Genomic DNA, 25584 nt, shown 5'->3' with positions numbered 1-25584 from the left:
TATCACACATTATCTGTACAATAATAATTACTTTTGAGTGGATCACTAAGAAATTTTACTTTTCTTTTCTTTTTACATAACAAATTGTATGGAGGGAGACAATCTCTCTTATGGCGTACAGTGGTACCTCGGGTTAAGAACTTAATTCGTTCTGGAGGTCCGTTCTTAAACTGAAACTGTTCTTAACCTGAGGTACCACTTTAGCTAATGGGGCCTCCCACTGCCGCCGCTGAGCGATTTCTGTTCTCATCCTGAAGCAAAGTTCTTAACCCGAGGTACTGGGTTAGCGGAGTCTATAACCTGAAGCATCTGTAACCTGAAGCGTCTGTAACCTGAGGTACCACTGTATTATGTTTTCTGAAAGATTTCTCCCTCGATGAAGAGCCACAGTTAGAATCATAGAATTGTAGAGTTGGAGGGGGCCCCAACAGTAATCTAGTCCAACCCTCTGCAATGCAGGAATATCAACTGAAGCCTCCGTGACAGATGGCCATCCAATCTCTGATTAAAATCCTCCAGTGGAGGAGAGTCCACCCCCTGTCAAACAACTCTTGAGTTGGAATCTCCTTTCTTGTAACTTGAAGCCATTGGTTTGGGTCCTGCCCTCTGTGACAGCCCTAAGATATCTGAAGACGGCTGTCATATCTCTTCTCAGCCTCCTCTTCTCCAGACCAAACATACTCAAGTCCCTCAGCTGTTCCAGACCCAGAACCCTTGATCATTTTGGTTGTATTCTGGGCACTCCAAGTGTGGTCTGATCAAGGCAGAATATCGTGCCACTATTACTTCTTTTGATCAGAACACTAGACTTCTATTGACGCAGCCTAGAATTACATTAGCTTTTTGTATTGCTGCTGCATCACACTGTTGACATGTTAAGCCTGTGGTCTGCTAAGACCCCTAGATTCTTTTCACATGTAATAAGGGCAACCCATTGTATATTTTTGTAGCTGGTTATTCTTGCCTAAGTGTAGAACCTGGCATTTGTCCCTATTGAAATTCATGTTACTAGTTTTGGCCCAGTTCTCCAGTTTGTTAAGCTCATCGTGAGTCCTGATTCTGCCTTCTCCCAGTTTGGTGTCATCTGCAAATTGGATGAGCATTCCCTCAACTCCTCCTCCTGTCTCACATAGAGAAAACTAGAGCAAGAGAGCAAAAAAGGTTCGTGTGACACCCACATCCACACACCCATAGATGTTCAAAAAGTACATGAGGAGGTCATAGTGCCTTTAAGGCTAACCCTGGCCTCTGAAGGACATGTGCACCTTCACCAGAAACTTTCTTTGTTAACCTCAACCTGCCAAGTTCCACAGATTTCATCCATGAATAACCACCAGTTTCCTTGCATGCATCACATTCCCGCACATACCTTGACCAAATCCCATTCACACCCAAGAGCATATGCCAGCTAACATCATCACAACCGCCTCAAGGCCTTGTAATTGTGGGTTCACCTCAGCAGTAATTTATTTGTGTGTTTGTTTAGTAATAAAAGCACTTACAGAGCATCCTTCATTGGGTACCAATACCAGGGAGGAACACAGCAACAGCACTGCTTTAGGGGGCCATATTCCCTTGTAGAGGTTCCTCAAGTGGTGGACAGGGGTCAAGAGACACAGGCTCTGCTGAGTTTCTCCTTTGCATTCATTGTTTTTATCTATGGCTGCCAAATTCAGTCAGTTTGTCTCAATGGAGCCATCTTCTCAAGATGACTTAGGGAGCCCGACCCGACATCTTGACGTTGCAAGATGTCTTGACGTCACATGTGCAATGTTGGGAGGAGCCAGGGGGCGGAGCCAAACACCCTCTGAACATTGAGGGGGCCTGGCCAAAAGTGCCTTGGCCCCTAGGAGCTGGCGCCAAGGTTTGTTTTTTGATAGGTAGCATAATATAATATATGTAACTTATATGGTTTGGGTGTTCGCCATCTTGGGGAGCTTTTATTTAAAAAAAAATAAAAATAAAACAAGACTGGATGCAAAATCTGAAAATGCATTAGGAAATAAAGAGTTTGCACCTGTCTTGGGAGCATTAGCAAATATGCTTGCCCACCTGCAGACTGAGATGGAACAGTCCCCAGGGGAAAGTACCACACACAGAGAGAAACCTCTCCTTGAGTTAATTAATTGGTTTAGATTTTTATCCCACTCTCTCCCAGAGGCACAGGGTGTCTTTCAATTTGAAAGCAAATTCTAGAGCGGGAGATAGAAAGAAACCAGCACAATGTTTTCAGTTCTTAAAACTTTTTCCGCCCTTAGGAAAAATAAATACAAAACCTAACCACAGAAACAACCCATTGAGAAGGTTAAAAAGAGACTCCTGGATCAGGCCAATGGCCCTTTCATCACCCAGCATCCTGTTCATAGTCCAGCAAGCAGGGCCTGAGAGCCACAGCACTCTCCTCCTATGCAGTTCCCAGAAACTGACACTCAGAGGCATGCTACCCCCAGCAGAGAAAGTAGCCCATCCCCACCACAAACAGCAGCCATTGGTTGCCTGATTCTGCAGGCATCAATCTAATCCTCTTTCAAAGCCATCTGACTTGGCGGCACCACTGCATCTGGTGACAATGCCCCCATCGTTGTGACTACGTGCTGCATGAAGGAGTGCTTTCTTTGGTCTGTGCCGAATATCCCGACATCCAGCTTCATCGAATGCCTACGGGTTCTAGCATTGTGAGGGGGCGGGGGAGGAAACCTTTCTCTAGCCACTTTCTCCATGTTGCGCATGTATACCTCTATCATTCCCCCTCTTGCTCGTCTGTTCTCTAAAGTTCCCAATAGTTCAGTTGGTTAGAGCATGGTGCTGATAATGCTAAGGTTGCAATGGGGCAGCTGCATATTCCTGCATTGCAGGGGGTTGGACTAGACAATCCTCAGGTCCCCTTTGAACTCTACAGTTTTATGAAATGTTGTAAGCTCTCCTCAAAGGGGAGCTGCTCCGGCTGCTTGGTCATTTTGATTGCCTTTTCCCAAAACCTTTCCAGCTCCGAAACACCCTTTCTGCTCACTCCCATTCCTTTCCCAACAGCGTTCGGTCCCTCTCTCCAATCGTCTGCTTCAACCCGCTCAGGGAAGGAGAGCGACACCTCCTCATCTCTGTCCCTTCCACAGGAGTGACATGTGTCCCTTCCCTCCGAGCTCAAGAACTTGATTGACGAGAGCAGCACAGGAGCAGGTGAGAGCACAACAATTAAGCCATCAATCAGCCTGTGACAAGCAGGGAAGGCAACGGCTGCAAACAGTCTGAACACCAGTGTTTTTATTCTATGTCGCCTGGGGCACGTACGCACCGCCGATAGATAGATCATCATTTGTAAGGACAACATCTGGGGTGCCTCCCAGACTGCCAGTGTTTTGCAGGAGGGATTCAAATGCACGTTGCAACTTAATGGTTTGAGTATTACCAAGTGGATTAAAGCACTCTGTCGCCTTCGTGTGGCAAATTCGCTTTTAAAAACCTGCTTTTTGAAAACTGGACTTTTTGCAGTTTGGAAAGTGGTGGAGAAATGCATTGATGGGTAGATGTGTGACCACTCTTCAAGTCAGACAGGATGGATGTTCATTATTATGTAGCCTCTCTATAAACAAATCAGAATAAACGGTCGGTGAAGCCATAGTCTCACGGTAAAGGTAAAGGGTAAAGGGACCCCTGACCATCAGGTCCAGTCGTGGCCGACTCTGGGGTTGCGGCGCTCATCTTGCTTTATTGGCCGAGGGAGCCGGCGTACAGCTTCCGGGTCATGTGGCCAGCATGACTAAGCCGCTTCTGGTGAACCAGAGCAGCGCACGGAAACACCGTTTACCTTCCCACCAGAGCGGTACCTATTTATCTACTTGCACTTTGATGTGCTTTCGAACTGTTAGGTTGGCAGGAGCAGGGACCAAGCAGTGGGAGCTCACCCTGTCACGGGGATTCAAACCACCGACCTTCTGATCAGCAAGTCCTAGGCTCTGTGGTTTAACCCACAGCGCCACCCGCGTCCCAAGTAGTCTCACGGTACCACTGCAAAAGCTTAGTGCAAGCAAATCAAGAGGGATGCTGAACGATCTGGTCCCCCGCAAGAATCCTTGGCCTTTGCACCATTAAAAGGGAGACATTAATGTTTGTCAGTTGCTTAAGCATTATGCAGATTAGTTAACACGCCCTGGCATGCCGGCTTGGCCCACTCTTGCGAAAACACAGTTATATCCTCCTTCGCATAACTGTGTGATAAATTAGGCAACTTCCGAAGAGCTTTGTTCCTTTTTCCAATGTAGTCCAGCAGAGCAAAAGCTTGCCTAATCGGGTGCTACACTCCTTCACCATCTGTTTGGGAGCTAATTACGGATGCAAAAAAGAAACGTGCCTTACAATTGCACCCGTAAAAAAGCTGTAAATGATTTAGGTGCATGCATATGCTCCCTGCAGAATTCAGCATGCATCTGCGGCTCCTTCTCCTCACGTTACAGACACAAATCAAGGGGAAAGTACCCAGTGCTGACTAGCAGAATGTCCCTTGGATAGCAATCCCCCCCCCCAAATCCGCTCTGACTTTCGTCTTCTTGGGAATGGTAAACAGGGCTGCCTTGAAACGATCCATTTGACTGCATTTTCTTCGCTTTGCTTTTCAAAACCGTTCACCAGCGCCGTGTAAACATTGCCCAAATCATTCCGTGGAGCAGACAAAAGGAAAGCAGAACCTGGAAGGCTGAAGGTGACTCTGCAGCTGGGCCAGCGAGATTTCAAAGCAGGTTCCCTTCACACATCCTTATTCCCAAGGCTGGAGAAGATAAGCAACAACATATCAAGTGCCTGATGCCCAGGGACACCCCCCACCTGCCTCTTAATGCTTATGGAAGCAGTTGCAGTATCTGTTTTCTGCTAAAACAGGTGGGAATAACTCACCCTACAGTTACCAGAGTTAATAGCTATAAGGCTTATTGTTTAGGTTGGTCCTGCAAAGCCTCTGAATGCCCAGCTGAAGGGAACCCATCAGAAAGAGACAATGACCACTAAGGGCTCAAAATCTTTGGTTCTCCCTGGTTGTCTGGGGTTGCTAAGAGAGGACACACCACCAAACACTGTCCCTACCATACTACAGGACAGGACGGTTTAGGCTTGGCTTGGTGGATCTCAAGATGCACGTTTGTGGATCACGTGGACACAATGTGATTCCCATCTCCTGGCTAAAGTGTGAGCATCTTTAGCCACAGAAGGACCCTTCCAAGAATCACGTTCATTGCATCTCCTGCAAATGAGTGGATTTGATAATGGTCAAATAGTACACAAATGCTGGCAGGCTCTGCAAAGTAATCGTGCAACTGAGGATGCTCCTGGATGTTGTTGCGGGACTCCAACTCCCAACAGACCCAGCCAGCATGGCTAATCATCAGAGACAATGGGAACTGTAGTCCAGCCTTGCCCAAGATGGGAGGGGCTTCCCCTTCCCGTTTATTGTCAGGCATGTTCATTAAGCCAGCACAACAGCAACATCATGCCAATCCCAGGCCACAAACGTTTAGAAACCGGAAGGCAGGTGGAGAAAGAAAGATAGGGTTAAGCATGACACTCTAGACAAATGTTAAGCACTTCTAAATTCCATTGGTTTCAGTGGGGCTGTTAAACACATGCTTAAAACTCCTTCCACGGAAATCGGTGGGAACTGAAAAGTGATGGACTTTCATAGATGGATCATATTTCGGATAGCTCAGTCGGTAGAGCTCAAGACTCTCAATATCAGGGTCGTAGGAGGAAAAGTTGGGCAAAAGATTCCTGCATTGCAGGGGGCTGGGCTCGATGACCCTTGTGGTCCCTTCTAACTTTATGATTCTATGACATTCTAAGATATCCAAAGTGCTTTGAAACGTTGTGATTTTGAGGTCAGGGTCACCAGCTATTATCTACTGGTTTGAAAGTGACCACCAATAGTCTTCCTTCCACCTTGAAACTGCAGATAGACCTTGGAAGGGGATACAAGCCTGTCGGTCTCACTAAAAACCAGCTTGTTGTGAGCAATATCAATAGTAGGTAAAGTTTAGTTCAAAGTCACTATTCTTAAAGAGAATAATGTGAGTTAGATATTGCATCATTAAGCAGCATGAAAAGGAGGGAAGAGGGAGCACTGACAAGGAAATTTATGCTGCCGTTTCAGGATTCTAGCATCACGGATGTGGTCTGAAAGACTGATGCGAAAATAAAATCAGAATATTTAATTTTCTCTCACATCTCAGTGCAGGAAGGAATGAGACTTGAATGTTTTCTTTAAAAAGGTTAGCAGGCTTGAAGCCATCTTGAACTTTTTACCTTGCTCTTCTGAAGGCTAGAAATAAGTACATATTTCAAGCAAATCAAATGTTTGTGTACATTGCCACTCAGTAATTCATTTCCTCTAACAGCCTGTGGAGTCTCAGAGGCAAGTGTTAACTTCTCCACCCAGCCACCCTGTCTCAGACATTTAGCCGTAAGACCTTTTCACTCTTACGCAACACTTTTTCTAAGATGTTCAGTTGGGAAAGGATGGCAGAGCTCCGATACCTTCGACAGAGAGGCAGAAGAGTTTTGGCAGCTGCTGCTTTGATCTGTAGAGATGGGAAAAGCTGCACCAAGATAACTTCCTCATCTCTGCAAAAAGATGCAGGAGCCTTGCCTGTCTTTGCACCAGGTTGACTTAACTTGCTTTGTTTCTCTTTCCATTATCTGCCACTTGCATTTTGTATGCAGAATATTTCTGTGGACACTGCCATCAACTTCCAATTTTCTAATTATCTGATCTTATTTACAATATAAGATTCTACCCCCCAAAAGCTACTAAACACTCAAGTCTACCTCTCAATTTCATATTAAGAGCAGTTCCCTATGAGTGAGATTAGACCAGCTGCTAAGGTTAGTTTGGGAAGCGAATTCAATGCCTTGCTACAAGCACTTTCTACGAAAGTACCTTATTACTGTTAGACCTTCATCTAAGGGGAGATGAACTATCCTACCTTTTGGGGATCCAGGCTTGCTGTAAAAGACCTCTTTCTTTCACGTATAGTTGTAAAAACTGAATTTGTGACCCGGAAACAATGACAGGCTGGAAGTGCTCAAAAGTAATCCAGAAGGTTGCTGCTGTGTTGGGAACCCCAACATCTAGAAAGCCACGGGTTCATCGCCCCTGGGCAAAGCCTCTTGACAGAATTAGGCCAATGGACCTTCTTTAGGAGGAGTTTCATGGTTAAGTCTCTACTACAGAAAAGGTCCTGTTCTTAGTAGAGACTACAGGTAGTGGGGTACAGAAATGGCCCTTGTGGTGGGGTGGAGTTGCCCTCCCAACACTGGTATTGGCACAGATTACCTTGCTGGTGTGGCAGAAGACTGGAGGCAAGGGTGGGGCTTCCTAGGTACATCAGTGGGAGTGCGAGATCACGGTTGCACAGCAAACCAATCTCACTGCTTCCCTGCCCTGGTATGTTGCAGGAAGGATGGCTCGACCTCACCACTTGGGCTGTCACCGGGGATTCCCCTCGGGCGATGCCACCTGCAGTATTCTCACCATCTAAGTTTAATGCAGACCAGACACCAAAATACACCAGCACTTAAAAAAATAATAATTCTCTTTTATTAGTATTACTAAAATGACAAGGTTGTGTTTTGAAAAAATGCTGTTCATTTAGGTTTGACCAGAGTGGCTTGCAGTAGAACCCAAAAGACATGATTTACAAGCATATAGTGTTAAGGAAAACCTGGGTGTTTCAAGACAGGAACTGCAAGAGGAAGAGCTAGTGGATTTGGCCTGTGTTGGGATGGGAGTGCCCATCACCCACCAGGGATTGGGGGCAGGAGCTAAAAAACCCACCAAACGCTTTCAAACACACAGAGACATGTATTGGGATATCTGTTCCAATTAAACATTGCAAAATGTTTCAAGGGTTGAGAGAAGGCTCTGTGGTGTGCAGGTGCCAATGCAGTCAGCGTTGGACATAGCTGCCTTCTGTGGCAAACTCACAGGACCAGTTTGTTAAATCCAGGAGAGAAAACGATACACACTCACAGAACACAGTCAACACATTTCCAGGGTAAGCCAACAGCTTAAATGATGGTTACTTTGCACGCAGTCAAACAGAACTGTAGGTCAACCAACCATTTATCTAGTCTTCACCATCTGGAAAGGAAATATTTCTAGTGTTTTAATTCCCTGAAAGTAGTGCAGTCAAGAAGGAGAGTCAAAGCAGCTCTATTTTCAAGGAGACCGGGCAACCACAAATGCTTGTTGCTGGCACTGTCCTCATACACAGGTCTGAATGCAACAGGTTGTAGAGGCAAGTGGTTTTGGCCACTGCTGCGGGCTCAAGAAGAACATTAAACAGGTTTGCAGACAGTCACATACTTGACAGCCAGTGATAAACAAAACTGTCTCCAAACAGTTAAGGTTGCTGGCTTTTTTGCCTCTTTCAGACCACAAATAACTAGCAGAGTTACACATGGACTGGTGGACTACTAAGAAGAATAAAAGGCTTATGAGCTTGTGACTTGTGAACCTTTGTAAATATTTGCTAGGCTGATGTTAAGAGTAACATCCTTACTGACAGTTGATGTTAAGAGTAAGTACTAGAGAGAGTACCTGCTACCTTATGCCACTGCTGCAGGGATCGGGTGATTCACTGAGCGTCCATCCCCATCTGTTTACAGGGAGATCAGACTGACAGTGGCTATTTAATGTGCATTCGCCCTAGTTTGTTTGCAGGGAGGTTACACAACATCATGTCATATCCCAAACTTTCCACTGCTTTTTCCTGTCATTTTCCCTACCGCAAAGGGAAGCGGGTCTGTAGGCAAGACCTCCCAATCAACAACAAATATTGCAACCTCAGCTTGCTGGTATGTTACCGAACCCCACCTGAAAACAGTGACAGTGTGGAAGTGCTCATAAGTTCCTCAGCACTGGCTGAATCTGCCAAGGTGCCACTTTCAATGGTCCAATTAGATCTGAGCTATGCTCTCCAGGAATGAATGGATGGTCTAGCATTCTACTGTAGCCACACCAGAAATCTGGGGGAGCTGGGAAGGGCAGAGAGAAACTAATGGAGAAAACACAGCTTTGGTCTTGTTTATATATTTCTCCTCGTACACTAACACACAGCTCATTCCAAAACGGATGAATGTAAGGATGCCTCCGAACCTTTTATCTGTGCTATTTTCCAAGTGGAAAAGCGAACGGGAAGTGTGAGACTAATCAAAGCCAGTCAGCCTGTGTCATAAATCCATGCAGCTAAGACCCAAGGATTTCCTAATGGAACAAGTATTCACTTACGATTTCCAGAGTTTACACAATGGCATATCACAAACCATAAAAGCTGCAGCCCCTCCATCACATGCCTAGTAAATTTTCTGCTCACATCTGGTTTCATGTTTATTTCTAAATTACCTATAAAGCTATACTCTGCGTGCATTACTAGTGATCCCAAGCTAAACACCGAATGCACACTTAGGGTGCTCCATCCTCAGTTACTGCTGTCAATCATGTCAGTTTACTATCTACTGGCTCGGTTCTTTCTTAGATCCAGTAATAAAAACTAGCAGGAGGGTGCGCTTTTTTGGATTTTTTGTTTTAAAGCACAGCTATCAGATCTCTTAAAACAACAAGAAGAACAACTTTCCTGCTCGTAACAGATGCCCTCAAGCCCACATTCCCACACATGATGCGTGATATGGTCTTTGGTGACGAGGTCAGATTATTTTCCAATTAGCATTCTGTCAAGTGTTAAATAACGGAGCCACAGAGAGCTGCGCTTTTAAGTCCTTCTCTAATTCATCCCCCAGACAGACCTAGCATTTGACAAATCTGCCACATCTTAAGCTGTGCCAGTGGTTCAGTTAGTTGTACAAACCTTGGAATCACCCCCCCCCCCCGGGAATCTCTCCGGCGTGACTGACACCCTGTTGTTCTTGTGCAAGCTGAAAGTAATTCTATGGACCTTGCACAGGGGAGGGTCTTGGGGGTGGGGGTGGGACTCACAGCGCTTTAACTACACATAGAAAGAGGATGCAGACTTCATTAACAATGTCCTAACATTTAAAAGTTATGCCTGGCACCCTCCTCAGTCCTCTATTTGCTTCCCAGCTCCCTGTATGGAAATCGCTTGCAGGCATCACAACATCTTCTGAGCAGACACATGTTCGCCCCACCCCCATTGCACGTGCAATGAAACAGATGTATTTGGATTCTTCACGAGGACCAGTGTACACACACACACACACACACACGGTTTGGGGGGGGGCATGTAAATGTCATGCATGCAAGAAATTCTAAGATGTCAAGAGGTGCAAGACAGTGAAACCCAAAGCAAGTATTTTCCATGCTTAACGCTTTCATCGGGTGCTTACGAGTTACATCTTTGCCTGAAAAAATAACCCTCTACAATGGCACATTGCCCGAGTTCAAATGAGTACATACTTCATGATGTTGAGATATTAGACACAATTTTGAAGCCTACTGAATTGTGCAAAATCCCCTTCTAGTCTTCCTTTTTGGCTTATACATAGATTGGTAACTGTAGTTTTCCTTTCTCCCTCTCACAGCTCAATCCTATACATGTCTACTCAAAAGCAAATCCAGATATTTTCAGCAGAGCTTACTCCCAGCAGGCCTGTACATTCTAGAGGACCACAGCCTGAAGCTAAACCAACCAATGATGACTGTGATTAAGATAAACTTCAAGACATTGAGCCACGTCTGTTCTATTCTATAATGCCTTTTTTTTTGCCCAAACATTTCCACATATTTCAGAAGCCTGACTCTTCAAAAGCATCCAGTCCCCTTAGCTAAAGAAACAACGTTCACCAGCATGGGAACATTATTGTGGTATTTAACCACTGGCACCCTGCCCTGCGCTTTGAAGAAAACTTAATAACCATTTGCATTACTACTTTATACAAGTAAAAGTTAGCACTGAATTCAGTTCCAAAAGGTGTAGATTGGGCTTCCTCAAACTCAGCCCTCCAGATGTTTTTGGCCTACAACTCCCATGATCCCTAGCTAGCAGGACCAGTGGTCAGGGATGATGCGAAATGTAGTCTCAAAACATCTGGAGGGCTGAGTTTGAGGAAACCTGGTGTAGATCAAAGATGGGAAAACCTCCTGATGTTGGACTACAACTCCCATCATCCCTCACCACTGGACATGCTAGCTGTGGCTGATGGTATTTGGAGTCCAATGACATCTGGAGGGCTACAGGTTCCCTCCCCATCCCTGGTTTACATGGAGCAGGATTAACCTATCAGTCACTGAGAGATCCTACAGAATTACTCAGAGTTCAATCGGACTTACTCCCAGGTAAGAGGGTACAGGATTGCTCTCTCAAGTCAAAGTAAAGGGATGCTGTCAGATAATAAATGACACAGCCAAGACCTTGCTTCTTCACCAGTTGAAATAAAAAGCATGGGCTGTAGCGGCACGTCACTTTTGTCAGCTGCCATGCCATCCCTCTGTCAAATTTTGTTTGGAGCAATAAACTTGGCAAGCTGCATCTCAAAGGAAAAGTTGCAATGCAAGTGCTAGAATGCCTTTTCTTGTTGAAAGCATTTACTTGGAAACTCTAGTTAGGCTTTTTTCTGGCGTTTCCTCCTTATTAACCATATGCCACGAACACCTTTCTGTGAGCCAGCGTTTGCCGAGATAATGTAAAGGAAGAATTGGAGAGTGGGAAAGAGGCTGCAACAATCTCCTGCTTGCTAAATACTTCCTCTACAAATGCCTACAGAGGCCATTTGCCTGTTGCCTTTCGAGCTTTCTTCCAGTTTCAAAACCTTTCACGTGGGGAAAATGGGTTAAACATGGCAGTGGGCTTTGCTAGGTGGGGACATTAGGAGTTGTCGTCCTAAACACCTGTAGGTCACCAGGATTTTTTTTTTTTTTTTATAAAAGTCAACCAGTCTGGGTAACAAAGGATTATTATTATTATTGTTTTCCATAAGCCAACCAGTCTGGGTGGGTAGAACTGTTAAAACACCTCTCCCCTACCAGTTTCCTTCCCTTGCATTTACTTTGCAAAGTAAGCCTCTTCCATTTCCATTAAAATGGCTGGTTCTGCCCTCAACAAACAAAGCTCGATGATGCAATGTCATCCTCCATCCTCCTCATGATGCAAGGAACAAGGCGTCCTGGACTAATTCTGCATACATTTACTTCAAAGCTTTTGCCAGTGCTTAGAATGTAAGAAGAGCCTGATGGATCAGGCCAACAGCCCATCTAGTCTAGTACCCTGTTCTCACTGTGGACAAACAGAAAAACCGATGGCACACCCACAAACAAGAGCTGCACTCTCCCTTCTCGCAGCTTCTGTTGTTCAGAAGCCTACTGCCTTCAGCAATGCAGCTAGAACATAACCATCATGGCTATTAGCTGCTGGTGGCCTTCACCCATGAATTTTAAGCTTGATTTCCCTGCTTTAAATGGGGATTTCAATAGCAGCCGTGATTTGGGTGCATTTTGGGATTGAGAGCGCATAATGGCTCTAAGGCCCCAGGCAATTAATAACCACACCTCTACAAGTATACTCGGTGACATGAGCAATTCTTACCCTCATTTCGACTCTCCTTTGCTTTTTAAAGTTCTGGTCCCAGGATGAGGAGTCCTTGCACTCTCAGTTTCTGGATAATCAAGGTTCCTTGGCATTTGCCCTTCACTCTAGGGACTTGGCTAGAAGCACATGTTGAATGTTGCTTAATGACACCCTGTTTTCATCTGGCATCATTCCATGATTTACCCTTATTAAAAACAGCTGCTGAGAACTCTTCCCACCTGGTCTGTATATTTGCTACCTGCTCCCATAGCATGAATACAACAGAACCTGCTCAAAAGGCATATTTCCCGCCCCCCCCGAGGGTTTGCATAAGACGCCTCTCAAGAAACATGCAGCAAGTTAACTGCTCCTTCGCAGAGTTTTTCCCATAACAATTGCTATTATTATTATTATTATTATTATTATTATTATTATTATTATTAACAATTTGTAGATTTCCTGCAATAAAAAAGTCAAGAGTCCAGCATTTAATTTCCCAGTATCCTTGGCAAAATGTAAGTGGTTCCTTTTCCCATTGATCCTGTAAGGCAAAATATGTACAAGTACCAAAAACATTATGAACAAACACACTGTTAAACATGACACAGGAAATGGGGAAAGTCTCAGCGATGCATCGCAAGCGTGTGAATTTGGCCCCTGTATTTTGTGATATGTTTCTAAGCAACTTCCCCGCTGCTACAGTCAAGTGAGTTCGGATCACCTCCTGAAAAACAAGGAAATGGTTGCTTTCTGAACATGATTGAAAAATAAAAATAAATAAAATCCTAGTACAGTTGTACCTTGGAAGTCGAACAGAATCTGTTCCGGAAGTCCGTTTGACTTCCAAAATGTTCGAAAACCAAAGAGCGGCTTCTGATTGGCTGCAGGAAGCTTCTGCAGCCAATCGGAAGCTGCGAAAGCCCCATCATACATTCAGCTTCCAAAAATCATTTGAAAACCGGAACACTCACTTCCGGGTTTGCGGCGTTCGGGAGCCAACATGTTCGAGAACTAAGCTGTTTGAAAACCAAGGTACAACTGTACCCCAAAGCTCAGGGGGTGGACTTGAATCTTCCCCTTGCTTCCTTCTACATGAGGTGGACAGCAAGAACCGAGAAGACGGATCCCAAAGCCAGCCCCAACTGCAAGAACATCATCATCAATACTCCGGCTGCCTCTGACAGCTCTTTTGGCGTGACTTTGGGGCCATACATCATGGCTAATGTATTCAGGTAGCCGTTGCTGAATCCGAGCAACACCGTGAAGACCACCGGATAGGCATCCTGGGTGAAGAAGACCTTCGCAATGTGTTTCCGAGGTTGGAAGTTGCACAGCATGAAGACTGGCACAAAGAAAGTTCTCAGCAGAACCAGAGCCGGCAGCAACTTGCTCTTTGGTCCAGGGGCCTGGATCCAGACGGTGATCTGCCGTCCGCACCAGTCGGCAAAATTGTACAGAAGGAAACTAGTGAGGGGCGTGAAGTACTTGTCCGTCCACAAGCTCCCTGGGACCTTGTTGACTGACTCTATGCTGGATGAGATTGCAGGGAAGATGATGATAGAGATGAAGTAGACGTAGAAGACGCAGAAGCCCAGCACGCCCATCTCCTTTAGGATGGATCCCAAGGGAGGGATTCTTCCTCTCTGGTTTCTGTCTGGGGGAAGCAGGCTGGTGTTGCCTGTGGCTGTATCACCATCCTCCAAATAGTCGCTAGGCAAGACACATGGTGGCTGCGTGACGCCTTGTTGCCTTTCCATATAGTACCTGAAATAAGAGAGGCACAGAAAAAAGGCTAGTGTCAGGGAGCCCAACAAAGATGGCAAAACTAGGGACTGAAACAGAAAGGAGATCATCATCAAAGATGACAACAGTGCCAGAAGCCACGGTTTGTATATGGTTTGATCCTTTGGAAGCAGCTGAAGGATCTCAGGTGGCACAACAAATCTCTGGTTTGCCACTGCTAGTCAGAGAAGACTAATACTGTGCTTGTGTTGCGAGTCATTTATTCAAGGTCCTGTAGTGTATGAACGAGTCAGGAGTGTCTGAGCAGAGGCGACAAGAGAGGAGGAGGCTGGTGGATCCTATTCCAATGATCCTTGTTATGGAGCAGCATGGAGTGCTGAGACAGGAGGGCTGGACGTATGGGAGATCTAGACAGCCACAGACCATCTCTTCTACATCAGCCCCCTGCCAGCATGGTCAACGGTCAGGGATGATGGGACCCATAGCAGAGCAACATCTGGAGAGCACAACTTTGGCTGTCCCTGCTTTAAAGGCACATCTGCATTCCTATCCCTACCTTGCAGATCTGTGGTGAGGACTCAAGAGATAGTGGTCTGCCAAGCAAGACCAGAGATCTGACAACTTGTCCTCTTAGCCACTACAACACCAGCTGACAGTGAGTCTCTGGGTGGCAACAGAACTACCCCCCTAGCTGTCAGGCGGCTGCCAGCAACTCTCATGACTAGTTGCCCAGGATCATACAAAGACAAGGAAATGATTCTTACCACCCGCTTTTTATTCAGTATTCACAGAGAGGCTTTGGAACCCAGTCTCTTGGATAATGGTGCTGTCCCGAGTGAATCTCCACCCTGCCCCCATCTCTCCCACTTCCTCATTTGTCATCCCTACGGGTGCTGACAAGCGTCCTCTACCTTTGAGCTCTTTGCTCTTCTACATTCAAGGCTTGCCGGGTTCTGGGAGAGGGGGTCTGGAATGCTTTCTAAAGACACTGTGTCTGTCATCTGTCGCCCCCCTGGTGTTTCCTCTATCTCTTCCCCCTCTTCCATTATTTCCCAACTTTCCTCCTCATCTGCCTGAGGCTGTGACCTCCCTCAAACCCCTCTTCCTCGTCTTTGGAAGAGTCAGGCTGGGGAAGTGGTCTCCACCATTCCTCCTCTGCCCAGTCCCTGTTAATAGCAGAGGCAGGGAGGCGATATAGACAGGAGCAATTCTGCAGAGGTCAGATAAGAATCCACATAAAGCTCCTCACCAAGTATCCTGCATCATAGGAGACTACCTCTAAGGCAACAGCGGCCTTAATTGGTACCAGGAAATTAGCAGGCAATGGCTCACAAGCTTGTTATTTTCAACCTACAGTTAGAAAACACACTGGGACTGGCCTGCGTCACTTAAGCGAGAGCAACGAACCACAGTGATTTCAAGAAGTCTCGTAGCAACAGCGTGAATGCTAGATTCAGAAGCAGCTTTGCCACAAGGCTGATACAGCTTGCTGGCCCCAGGGTTTTAGGGTTAGAAGCCACAGTCACCAGCACTATCTAAGTGGTTCATAGCTTCTCAATCAACCATGTTTGTGTGTGTGTGTGTGTGTGTGTGTGTGTGTGTGCACAGTGGTAAATCCCACAGTTCCTGTCTGGTTTTCTTTTTAATCAAATCAGGAAGTTCAGCTGGAGAGAGCAAACAGGGGAAAAGAGTCAGCACATTTTCCACTTTGGGCAGAAGGGGACCTCCACTAAAAGGCAGGAAGCATCGAGAGGATGCTGTTTTGGAACTCGGCCATTAAGGTACACGCTGCGTGGCAACCTGGTGGTCCAAGGGGATTTACCTGGAATACTCCAGCTTGGGAAGGATCAAGTACATCCCAATACAAAGAATAACGAAGAGGTCTGCTGTCAGGAAGTAGGCCAAAGCACTGTCTGTAACATCAGGTGCCGCTGCCAGATCCACCACCAATGCCACGGCACTCACTGTTCCTCCCATGGCCTGACCTACATGGCGAGGAAAGAGGGCGAGGAAGGAGAACAAAAGTCAACGAACTGTGAAATAAGCCCTGGCCTATACTGCGTCTGCCAGAGCCAGACACTTGCAGGAGGGAGTGGCTCTGAATCAGACAAGCTGGAACTGGGGAAAGCGACAAAAGCAGTAATTAGAGAAGTTCGCAGTTCAGCTGCATTTGCTCTGCAGTGTTATCTAGCCAGAGATCCTGCGATTTTGGTTTGTTCTGCTCACAACGGATTTACCTTTGGCCACTTGTGTCCTTGCTCTTGTTAACTTGTGGGTTTTTTTTTTTCATCCCAAGACCCTCTTCTCACATGCATGTCTTGGATTCACAATGGTAACATCCCATTGTGAGGTTTGGGAAGGGTTAGCTTTTGTTTCGCAGCAAAACCACACAGAGAGACACACAAGTGTTGCAGGATTTCTGCATTTGAGCAATGACACTCTTGCAAGAATCGTCAGATTCCCTTCCCCCCACCAAAAAAAAACAACACATTTATGTAAAGATGGCTTCATGTAATTGTTTTTTTTTCACACACAAAAAAGCAAGTAAACCAACAGGGAAATGTCACCAAGAGACTCTCATCTGCCATGCTTAAAAACCACCCCAGTTTCCAGAAGGGCTAAACTTAAATTGTTTTGACTGAGACTGGATGAAAAATGTGCGGGCACAATTCCACCCCGCCTTGCAATTCTGCAAAATAGCGTTTCTGTGGTCTGGTGGGTAAAGCCTTTTGGCCTCCTGGTTTTGTTGCCAAATTGTTTCTTTTATGCAGGCATAGTGTGGCGTTCTTGAGCTGCACTAAAAATAAAGATATGCTCCAGTACTCTGCAAATACTGGGAGGTTTCCTACAGGAGGTCTGGTGAAAGTCTGCACAGTGGGTCAACCCCCCTAATAACATTCTTTGCTACAGCCTAGGGAAAAAAAAGAAGAAAACCTAAAACCTCTGTATTGATTTTAGCATCTCTCTTCCCACCTCGTCTCTCTCAAAACACATTTCCAGTGTTATCAACGTCTGCTAAACCTCGAGGGGCCTCATCATTCATAGCTGCAAACTTGGAACTCATCAGTTATGGAAATGAATGTTAATGCTGAATTTGAAATGAGACAATGCAAAGTTTCATATTTTTTTCCCTGAGATATAAACAAACACAGAGATGAATGCAGATGTTTTCTTTTTGTACAAAAAGTTAACTCCGTTTTCCCAAACTGAAATACTGAAAGGCTGGACCTTGGAGGAAGAAATAAGGACCAAGGAAAACGGGTGGAGGGGGGAAATCCACATAAACCGGAGAGTCAGCTTGCTTAATCTGCTGAGCTTCCTTCAGAACTTCCGTCCGACAACACTGTGCAGTTCTTTATTTTCAAAAAGCCATCTTCTGTTAACTTCGTTCAGAGTGAATGCATCGTCATGGGACTAGGCGCTGCCAAAACCTCAAGCCTAAGAGACAGCACATGCATCCTGCCCACGAAGAAAATTAAAAGCAATTGGAGAAGCCCTGTCTCACGAACTACAGTTTCCAGCCGGGGGGATCACAGGGAGGAGACTTAACCTGAAATCAGAGCTTGGGAATTCCGCATGGGAAAGCTTCCCGTCAGGCCAAAGACGCTGCTGCTGAAGATGGTGGCAGCGCTGCTGGAGACAACCACGCAGACGATGGTGATGACAAAGAAACCCGAAGTCCAGGCGGAGGTGTCCACTTTCACCAGCACCGTGATCACCACCAAGGCAGCCAGCATGGTGACCAAGGAGGAGAGAATGCGCACGCTGACGGAGACCCTGGAGGAGAAAGGCAAGCGGGGTTATAGCATGTGGCTTCTGTGCAGCAAGAGCCCCCTGTTCTTTTCCTTTTCTCCTCCTGACTGGGTGTTGCGCAGCAGCACCAAACGGAAGGACACAGAGGCACAGGAGATGTCCCAGGCAATGAGGAGGTGGGGAAAGGCAGAGGGAAGGAGAGGCATGTTGCACAAATCAAGAGAGAATACCAGTGGCAGAGGCAGGAACCGAGGAGCCCCGTTCTGGCTTCTCACGGCTGGGTGTGCAATGCGCCGTATCCCCTAAGAGCCAAGTGCTCAGCCTAAACGCATTAATTTGTGCAGAAACCTACATTAAGAGGCAAATATGCCAGTTAGCATTGAGATTTTACAATGAAAGGGCACGTTGAGATTTTACAATGAAAGGGAAAACGGGGCTTTTGAGATCTTTCCTACATCCAAAATCAAAACGAAGCCAAGTGCATACCCGAATAAGACTGATAATCTGCCCCCCATCTATCTGCTATAAACAAATGGGTCCTGCGTTTAACACTAAGCCTTCCAGCTCTTTTCCGGCTGAAAGTGCCACAAGAGGTGACTTGCCTTTGCACCCAAGCCAAGAGAAGCAGCAGGCATGATGCTACCATTCTTACATCAGTGTTGCTGCTGCTCACCTGGGTGGAATGGAGGCAGTGACAGCAGAAGACCAGGACTGGCTCCTCTGTGCGCCCACACAGCCCTAACCTCACCCCGCCCCATTGCCACACCATCCAGGTATGCAGCAAGAACTCTGGTGCTGGGGCCCTCACCTTAAAAGGGCTATTTTATAGATTACACAGAGAAAAGCCCAGATTTGCTCGTAAATGCACACTCATTAGGGGGCTTCAGCCAACCACAATTCCATGAGGAGCATACCTAGACAATGCACAGGTTCGCATTTCACATTTCAAAGAGTATTCTTCAGCTTCACCCTTAAAAAGACAATGTGTGATATGCTTCACTCTACCTGTTGCCTATCAGTTTGCATTTTCCCCATGTGAATCTGAAGAGAATTCTTCGTAGAATTGAGATTCTTCATAGAATTCTTTATAGAATTGTAGAGTTGAAGGGACCCCATGGATCATCTAGTCCAACCCCCTGCAATGCAAGAGCTTGCAGCTGTCCCATACAGGGACTGAACCTGCAACCCTGGCGTTATCCGCACCATACTCTAACCAACTGAGCTATCCAGGTGTAAAGTATTTTTGAAAAAAAATAGGCAGGGCCTCTCAAGCAGGGCTGCAGCACAGCAGGGTGAAATGGACCAGTAGCTTTGTTTCTGGGATAGACTTTGGCTTTTACGCATTTACCTTAATTATGGAGCATCTTATTATTACAGCGCCTGAATGCAGTCTTTTTGTGCAGGAAATTCAACATTCTGTCTCACGACAAATGGAAACTTCCTTATTTTCCACGCTGCTTTGTCGAGTTGAAAAGAGTTGTCTGTACTTCTCTCTGGCTGACTCCAAATCTGATACTCGCTTTAATCGGCGTTTAGTTGCAAAAGGGGGAAAACATGGCTTTTCCTCCATGCCTCCCACAATGCCTTGCTACAAGCACTGTCCATGAGCTGCCTAGTTATGCCTCCTGTTCGTAAGGAAGGCTGCTGATACGAGAGCCCTCCAATGACTTAAAGGAAGCCAGGTAACTAGAGAGATGAACCAGAGTATGTGCTGCTGCTCTCAACTAAAGTTGCAGAGATGGCAGAATCACTTACAAAGAACTTAGGGCTAAAATGGGTGGGTGAGGAAGGGCTTGGAACAATAAGCATCCCCCCCCCATTTATATCAAATGTACAGATTCTACTTTTCTCCCATCAGTCTTTTCTTGATCTACTGTCTCCATAAACCCTGCCAAGCTGGAAATGCCCATTTGCAACAGAAATCACAACAGCAACAGGCAGCAATAACAGGAATGAAGCCTGCCTGGGGAATACTGCAGCCTGGGGAATAGCAATCGCATGCTTATCACTACAAGATAATTAGCTGCCTGAACAGGGAGGTTACTTATTATAGACAATGAAGACTTGACTGGCTGCCTTTCAGCAGAGAGGGCAGGGAAGGAGAAAAAAAAGGCAGAAAATGACCAAGATTCTAGCAGCGGATGGGCATTCTATTTCTCTTTTAGGGATAAGAGACTACAGTTCAAACATCCTCTTGTGATATACATCCTCCTTTTAAGAGGCTCCAGATGGGATACGCTTCATGCCACGTCACTGCACAAGTTAGAGATGTTGTCTGCCTGGATCAGGGACTCCCTGAGAAATGCGACCTGTTGGCATGCAACAGTTCCAGAAAGACACAATAAGGAAGCAGAATGGATTGGGTAAACAGAAGCACCACTTTTTGCACACTGAACATGTTAGTTCCTTCCTCACTCTCTTCTCCCACCCCCCAAAAAATGTCACCTTCACCCACACAGTCAGGAAATCCATTTCAAAAGCATCATCATATTTTAGCCACAAGAGCAGATGCCCTTAACAAGGGTGGAGCACAGAGTAGTCATAAGTTACTCTCTGGAGGCAACTGAACTACAGGGAACCGATTTGCTCAGGAGTTTCCATAAATGCAAGCCAGCCTCATGTGTATTTATGACGCCGAAAACTTAGCATAATAAAACACTTATTGATTATGGATGTGCCACTCAGCAGAATCAACAATGTGCCAAAGATAAATGAATGCTACATTTAAAATGTAATGCATTAAGCACATAATGGCTTTTGCGAAATGGTTTTCCAACCTGGAGAATATTTAAGAGGAGGAGGAGGAGCAGGCGCTCCTATCTCTGGGTGCCCTTCCTTTTTTGCCTTCTGCTTCTTTCCACTTCCAAGGCATAATTTGGAAAACAACCACCGTCGCCACCCATGTTTTCTGTATTCTGCAATAAAACAGCAGTAGCAATGCAGAACATTTGGGCATTAACATTCAGAGAGCTCCATTTAGGCAAACGAGGGCTTTCTCCACTGGAAGTTTCTGGAGAACAAGTCTCAGACGTACAGCAGGTGCATTGCGTGGGCACCCCTGGGATTTTCAGGTGGCTCTCCACAGTTTCATTGCTGAAGTGTGCAAAGAATAAGGAAGATGAAAAAGCATCGGCATCCCTAGAACATCACAGACACAGAAACTACAGCTCCTGCTGAGGAGCTCCAGCACTGGAGTCCTAGTGCAAAGATTTTGACCCAGGAGGTGGGAAGAACTACACAGTGTTGTTTCTCCAGTTCTCTTGGCAGGGGGTGGTGGATATGAAAGAGGAATATCCCTCTGTGCCAGACCAAACCCTGGCCTCTGTTTACTAGACACAAGAAAGTCTGCATGCAAGAGAGATAGGCCTGATGTAGAAAAAAGGAATCACAGGAAGCGGTTCCTCGAGGGAATGCAATGAGTGAGATGCAAGCTTCTAGGCTATGTGAGAATTTGAGGTTTTAAGTTTGAATAGAAGGGCAAAAGCCTTGAAACTTTATGTGCAAACCTCTGTCTGTCTGTCGCTCTAGCTCTCTTCCACACCCACACCTGTGAACAGATGCTGAATAGACTGTACTGCATTGGTGTCCAAACATTTTTCAAAGAGGGCCAGGGCCAGATGGGATGAAGCGAAGGGCTGTGAGGGCAAACCAAGGGGCCAACCAAGGTTGTTAACCTTTTCTTAGGATTGAAGTTGTTGAGCTTTTTTTAGGATTTTACCCCAGGAAAAAAGCTGCCACAGGGGCCAGATTAAACCGACCGGCGGGCCGGATTAGGTCCCCAAAATGGACGTTGGACATGCCTGCTGTACTGCGATTATCTCATCCTGGGATAGCTTGGCTGTCTGCAATATCCTGATTTAGTGGAAGGGGAGGTTTTAATTACTGTATTTTTTGCTCTGTAAGACTCACTTTTTCCCTCCTAAAAAGTAAGGGGAAATGTGTGTGCGTCTTATGGAGCGAATGCAGGCTGCGCAGCTATCCCAGAAGCCAAACAGCAAGAGGGATTGCTGCTTTCACTGCGTAGCGATCTCTCTTGCTGTTCTGGCTTCTGAGATTCAGAATATTTTTTTTCTTGTTTTCCTCCTCCAAAAACTAGGTGCGTCTTGTGGTCTGGTGCGTCTTATAGAGCGAAAAATACAGTACCTATCAGTGTGTAGTTAAAGTGTAATACGTGGCAATGGTCAGCTGTACGAGCTCATTGCTTGGATGCTGATCTGCCCATTGAATACAATGTGAAGCTGCTAAACATTTATCTTCCTTTCCCCTTGAATGCCGCTACCCTGGCTCTCATTCTCTTCCTACATTAGGCTACAGGCACATCTGTTCAGGATGAAGTGGCAGACTTGGAAGTCTGCTAGCCTCTCGCAACTGGCATCGCCTGAACAATTTCGGATACTGCCTGCCATCGTCTTGGGACTAAATTACAAGATGTGACCACTCTGAGAAGCTTCTCTGCTTCTCAGGGTTTTCTGCCTAAACCGATTTGCCCATCAAGCGTTTTTTAGCTTGACTTGTAGCCCACTGCTGTGCTAACGCTGCAGCCTCGGGGGTGGGGGGTGGGGGGAGAGGTGGCGTGGCCAGGATTGCACAGAGGGAGAAAATGGTCGTGACTAATGCAGTTGCACTTACTTGTTGACTAGCAGGAAGTTCCCAATCAAGCACAGCACAGAAGGCACAGTGGAAGCCATGGAAATGTAGCTTTCAAAGAAGTCCTAAGGAAGGGAGGAAAAGTGTGTCAAAGAGGGTTGCAAAAACTATGCCTCAGAAAGAACAAAAAGACGTGACATTGCTTGTCCCCGAGTCTCCCTGTCACAAGTCGCAGGCACAGCAGCCCAAGGTCACGGCTTCGCAGGGTCCTGAAGCTTGCAGGGCTGCAGACTTTGCAAAGTGATTAACCCCACACAACTCAGTTTGTTTAGCCAAGGAGCATGTCTGCTATTGGGAACCTCAAAGACACCCCTTGCTGTATTACTGGCCACTCCACAGTGTGAATCACATTGTGACCTTTTTCTTAGTTCTCATTAAGGAAGGTTAAAAACACAAGGGGGGGGGGAAGGGCTCCTCCTTTTTCTTCTATGAATTGTGCCAGCAGTCAAGATACACAATGTGAACAACGGGGCTAAATTCTCCGCCACAGAAGGCCTGTAATTTAAGATGAAGCCTTTTGTCTGTGATAAGAAATGGCTGTCCCAGGTGAGGGCAAATGTGGCATTTTTTACGCAAGAGATTTCATGGGAGAACAAGAAATGAAATGAGGCACTGGGGACAGGAGTCAACGTTACTTGGAATCTCTGTGTTCATTCAGAAGACGCAAAGTTTTAGCGCTTAGGAAGGGAGGTTTTAAACCATGTGGGCAAATGTCTACAGAAATCCCATAGTATCCTGCCTGCCTGCCCTGCATCCACACTTGTGCCTCTGTTAGTAATTTGTGGCATCCTAAATTGCTGTTTAGGGGACACGGGTGGCGCTGTTATTTAAACCACAGAGCCTAGGGCTTGCCGATCAGAAGGTCAGCGGTTCAAATCCCCGTGACGGGGTGAGCTCCCGTTGCTTGGTCCCTGCTCCTACCAACCTAGCAGTTCGAAAGCACGTCAAAGTGCAAGTAGATAAATAGGTACCGCTCCGGCGGGAAGGTAAACGGCGTTTCCATGCGCTGCTCTGGTTCGCCAGAAGCGGCTTAGTCATGCTGGCCTCATGACCCGGAAGCTGTACGCCGGCTCCCTCGGCCAATAAAGCGAGATGAGCGCCACAACCCCAGAGTCGGTCACGACTGGACCTAATGGTCAGGGGTCCCTTTACCTTTGAATTGCTGTTTACAAAGACTACCCTGTCTACTCATTTGGAAGTGACCAGGCAAGGAAGCCTTTACAGCCTGGGAAAAAGTTACCTCTCCTCACTTTTTCAGTCTTCCAGTGTCCCACAAATTACTAATGTGGGAATGTGTGGATACAGGCAGGTTGGCAAACACTTTTATAGGCTAGTAACTTGTGTGGACTTATTTATAGGAAGTGATTCAGCTGCCCTGCAAATCAAGACGGTCTTCTATTTTACTGTTCCTTAATTCTCCCAAACTTCTCTTCTCTCCCCGCATACGGGAGAACAGAGAATCCCGACGAGAGCTCATCACCTCAATATGAGCTTGTGTGCACAGAATAGGCTCTGGAAAATTCCAGGCAAGCTGGGTGCATTGATCTCAATTGCATTTTCAAGATGTATTTTCTTTGATCTCCTGTATCAGCCCAATAAGCCTTCTAAATCAATGAAACTGAGGTTCATAATGAGATGGTGGGTGGAGAGAGAATGGCCCAGTATTAGCCACAGCTTCTCCAGCACACTGCAATAATTTCAGGCAAAAATACTGGATACTTAAATATATACGTATTTGTCTTTTTTCTAAAGGGGGAAAAATTGCCCAGTGGTGTTAGCAAAAAGTCTGCCCCGTGCTGCCAAGATGCTTTTGCAAAGTGGCTTTTTATTCAGCTTAAACTCGGCAGCAGAAGCAGCTGGGTTCCTGCTGGGCTAAAAAAGCAGTTCAAGCCCTGGGTGACGGAGCAAGGCACTAGAGCGTTACCTGGATCACAGGGCATGAAATTAGCAGCAGCCAGCAGGTTGGAGCCAAGAATAGCTTGCAGTTGTGAGCTCATCTTCAGATAGCCGAGACCTGCTTCTAACGAGTCTGTGCGGGGCCAGCGAACTCTCTCCCCCCCCCCTTTGCTGCTCACTCATCACACCCCAACACCAAACGCCCGGACAGAAGCTGACTCCCAAAGCAAGCTGCTCTGCTGGAAATTTCAATAGCTGTGAAAGGGCAACCGCGCCCATCAGTTGCCCAGATTCACAGTTCTGTCGGCCGGATTTTGAATGATAGAACATCCCTATTTTATTTTGTTTCATTAGCGCTTTTTAGGAGGTGATTATAGTCAAAGAGGCAGAGCTATGCACGCCAAGGTTTGTTATTGGCTACAGATTGTGGTTAGCAAGGAAAGAGCTAAACCATGAGTCTGGGTTCAGGCAGCACGTTAAGTCAAACCTTGGCTTAGCTCAACCTGGCATGGGAGTAGAAAAGGCCGGGGAGGAGCAAAATGTCTGCGAGCTTCTCTCCAGGAGACAACCCACTCCTGGTTTAAGTCACTGTTTGGCTTACTGTGTCTTGAGACCCTGTTCTCTGGCTGCCAGTTTGCTTCCAGGCAGAATTCAAACAGCAGGTCTGGGTCTCTAGAGCACTGAATGACCTGGGATCAGAGTAACCAAAGGTCTGTCTGCTTCCATACTATGAACCTCCCTAACTGATAAGATCTCCCTTCTTCTGTGTGGACCTTGTGGTGGAAAGGTGGGGTACAAAATATTTGTGTATATATATATATATATAAAGGTAAGGGTAAAGGTACCCCTGATCATCAGGTCCAGTCATGACCGACTCTGGGGTTGCGCGCTCATCTCGCTCTATAGGCTGGGAGCCGGCGCTTGTCCACAGACAGGTCACGTGGCCAGCATGACTAAGCCGCTTCTGGCGGACCAGAGCAGCACATGGAAACACCGTTTACCTTCCCACCGGAGAGCGGTCCCT

At 46.3% G+C, this 25584-nt stretch overlaps 1 protein-coding gene across 3 annotated transcripts in view; it reads right to left on the bottom strand.

Moving 5' to 3' along the window:
• Nucleotides 1-7556: 7556 nt before the first annotated feature.
• The window catches only part of SLC29A3 (solute carrier family 29 member 3), a gene marked incomplete at its 5' end in the record, with an annotated part of 33307 nt that continues 15279 nt past the window's right edge, over nucleotides 7557-25584 (bottom strand). For all 3 annotated transcript variants that reach the window (XM_083614318.1, XM_083614317.1, XM_083614316.1), the window contains 4 exons: nucleotides 7557-14285; nucleotides 16087-16249; nucleotides 17815-18041; nucleotides 22647-22729. In XM_083614318.1, coding sequence (XP_083470444.1) covers nucleotides 13610-14285; nucleotides 16087-16249; nucleotides 17815-18041; nucleotides 22647-22729 — 1149 coding nt within the window. In that variant the 3' untranslated portion in view covers nucleotides 7557-13609. The remainder of the gene's footprint in view (nucleotides 14286-16086; nucleotides 16250-17814; nucleotides 18042-22646; nucleotides 22730-25584) is intronic.

Source organism: Podarcis filfolensis (assembly GCF_964270895.1).
Source record: "Podarcis filfolensis genome assembly, chromosome: 5".
Classification (NCBI taxonomy): Eukaryota; Metazoa; Chordata; class Lepidosauria; order Squamata; family Lacertidae; genus Podarcis; species Podarcis filfolensis.
This window is presented reverse-complemented; position numbering and strand designations above follow the sequence as displayed.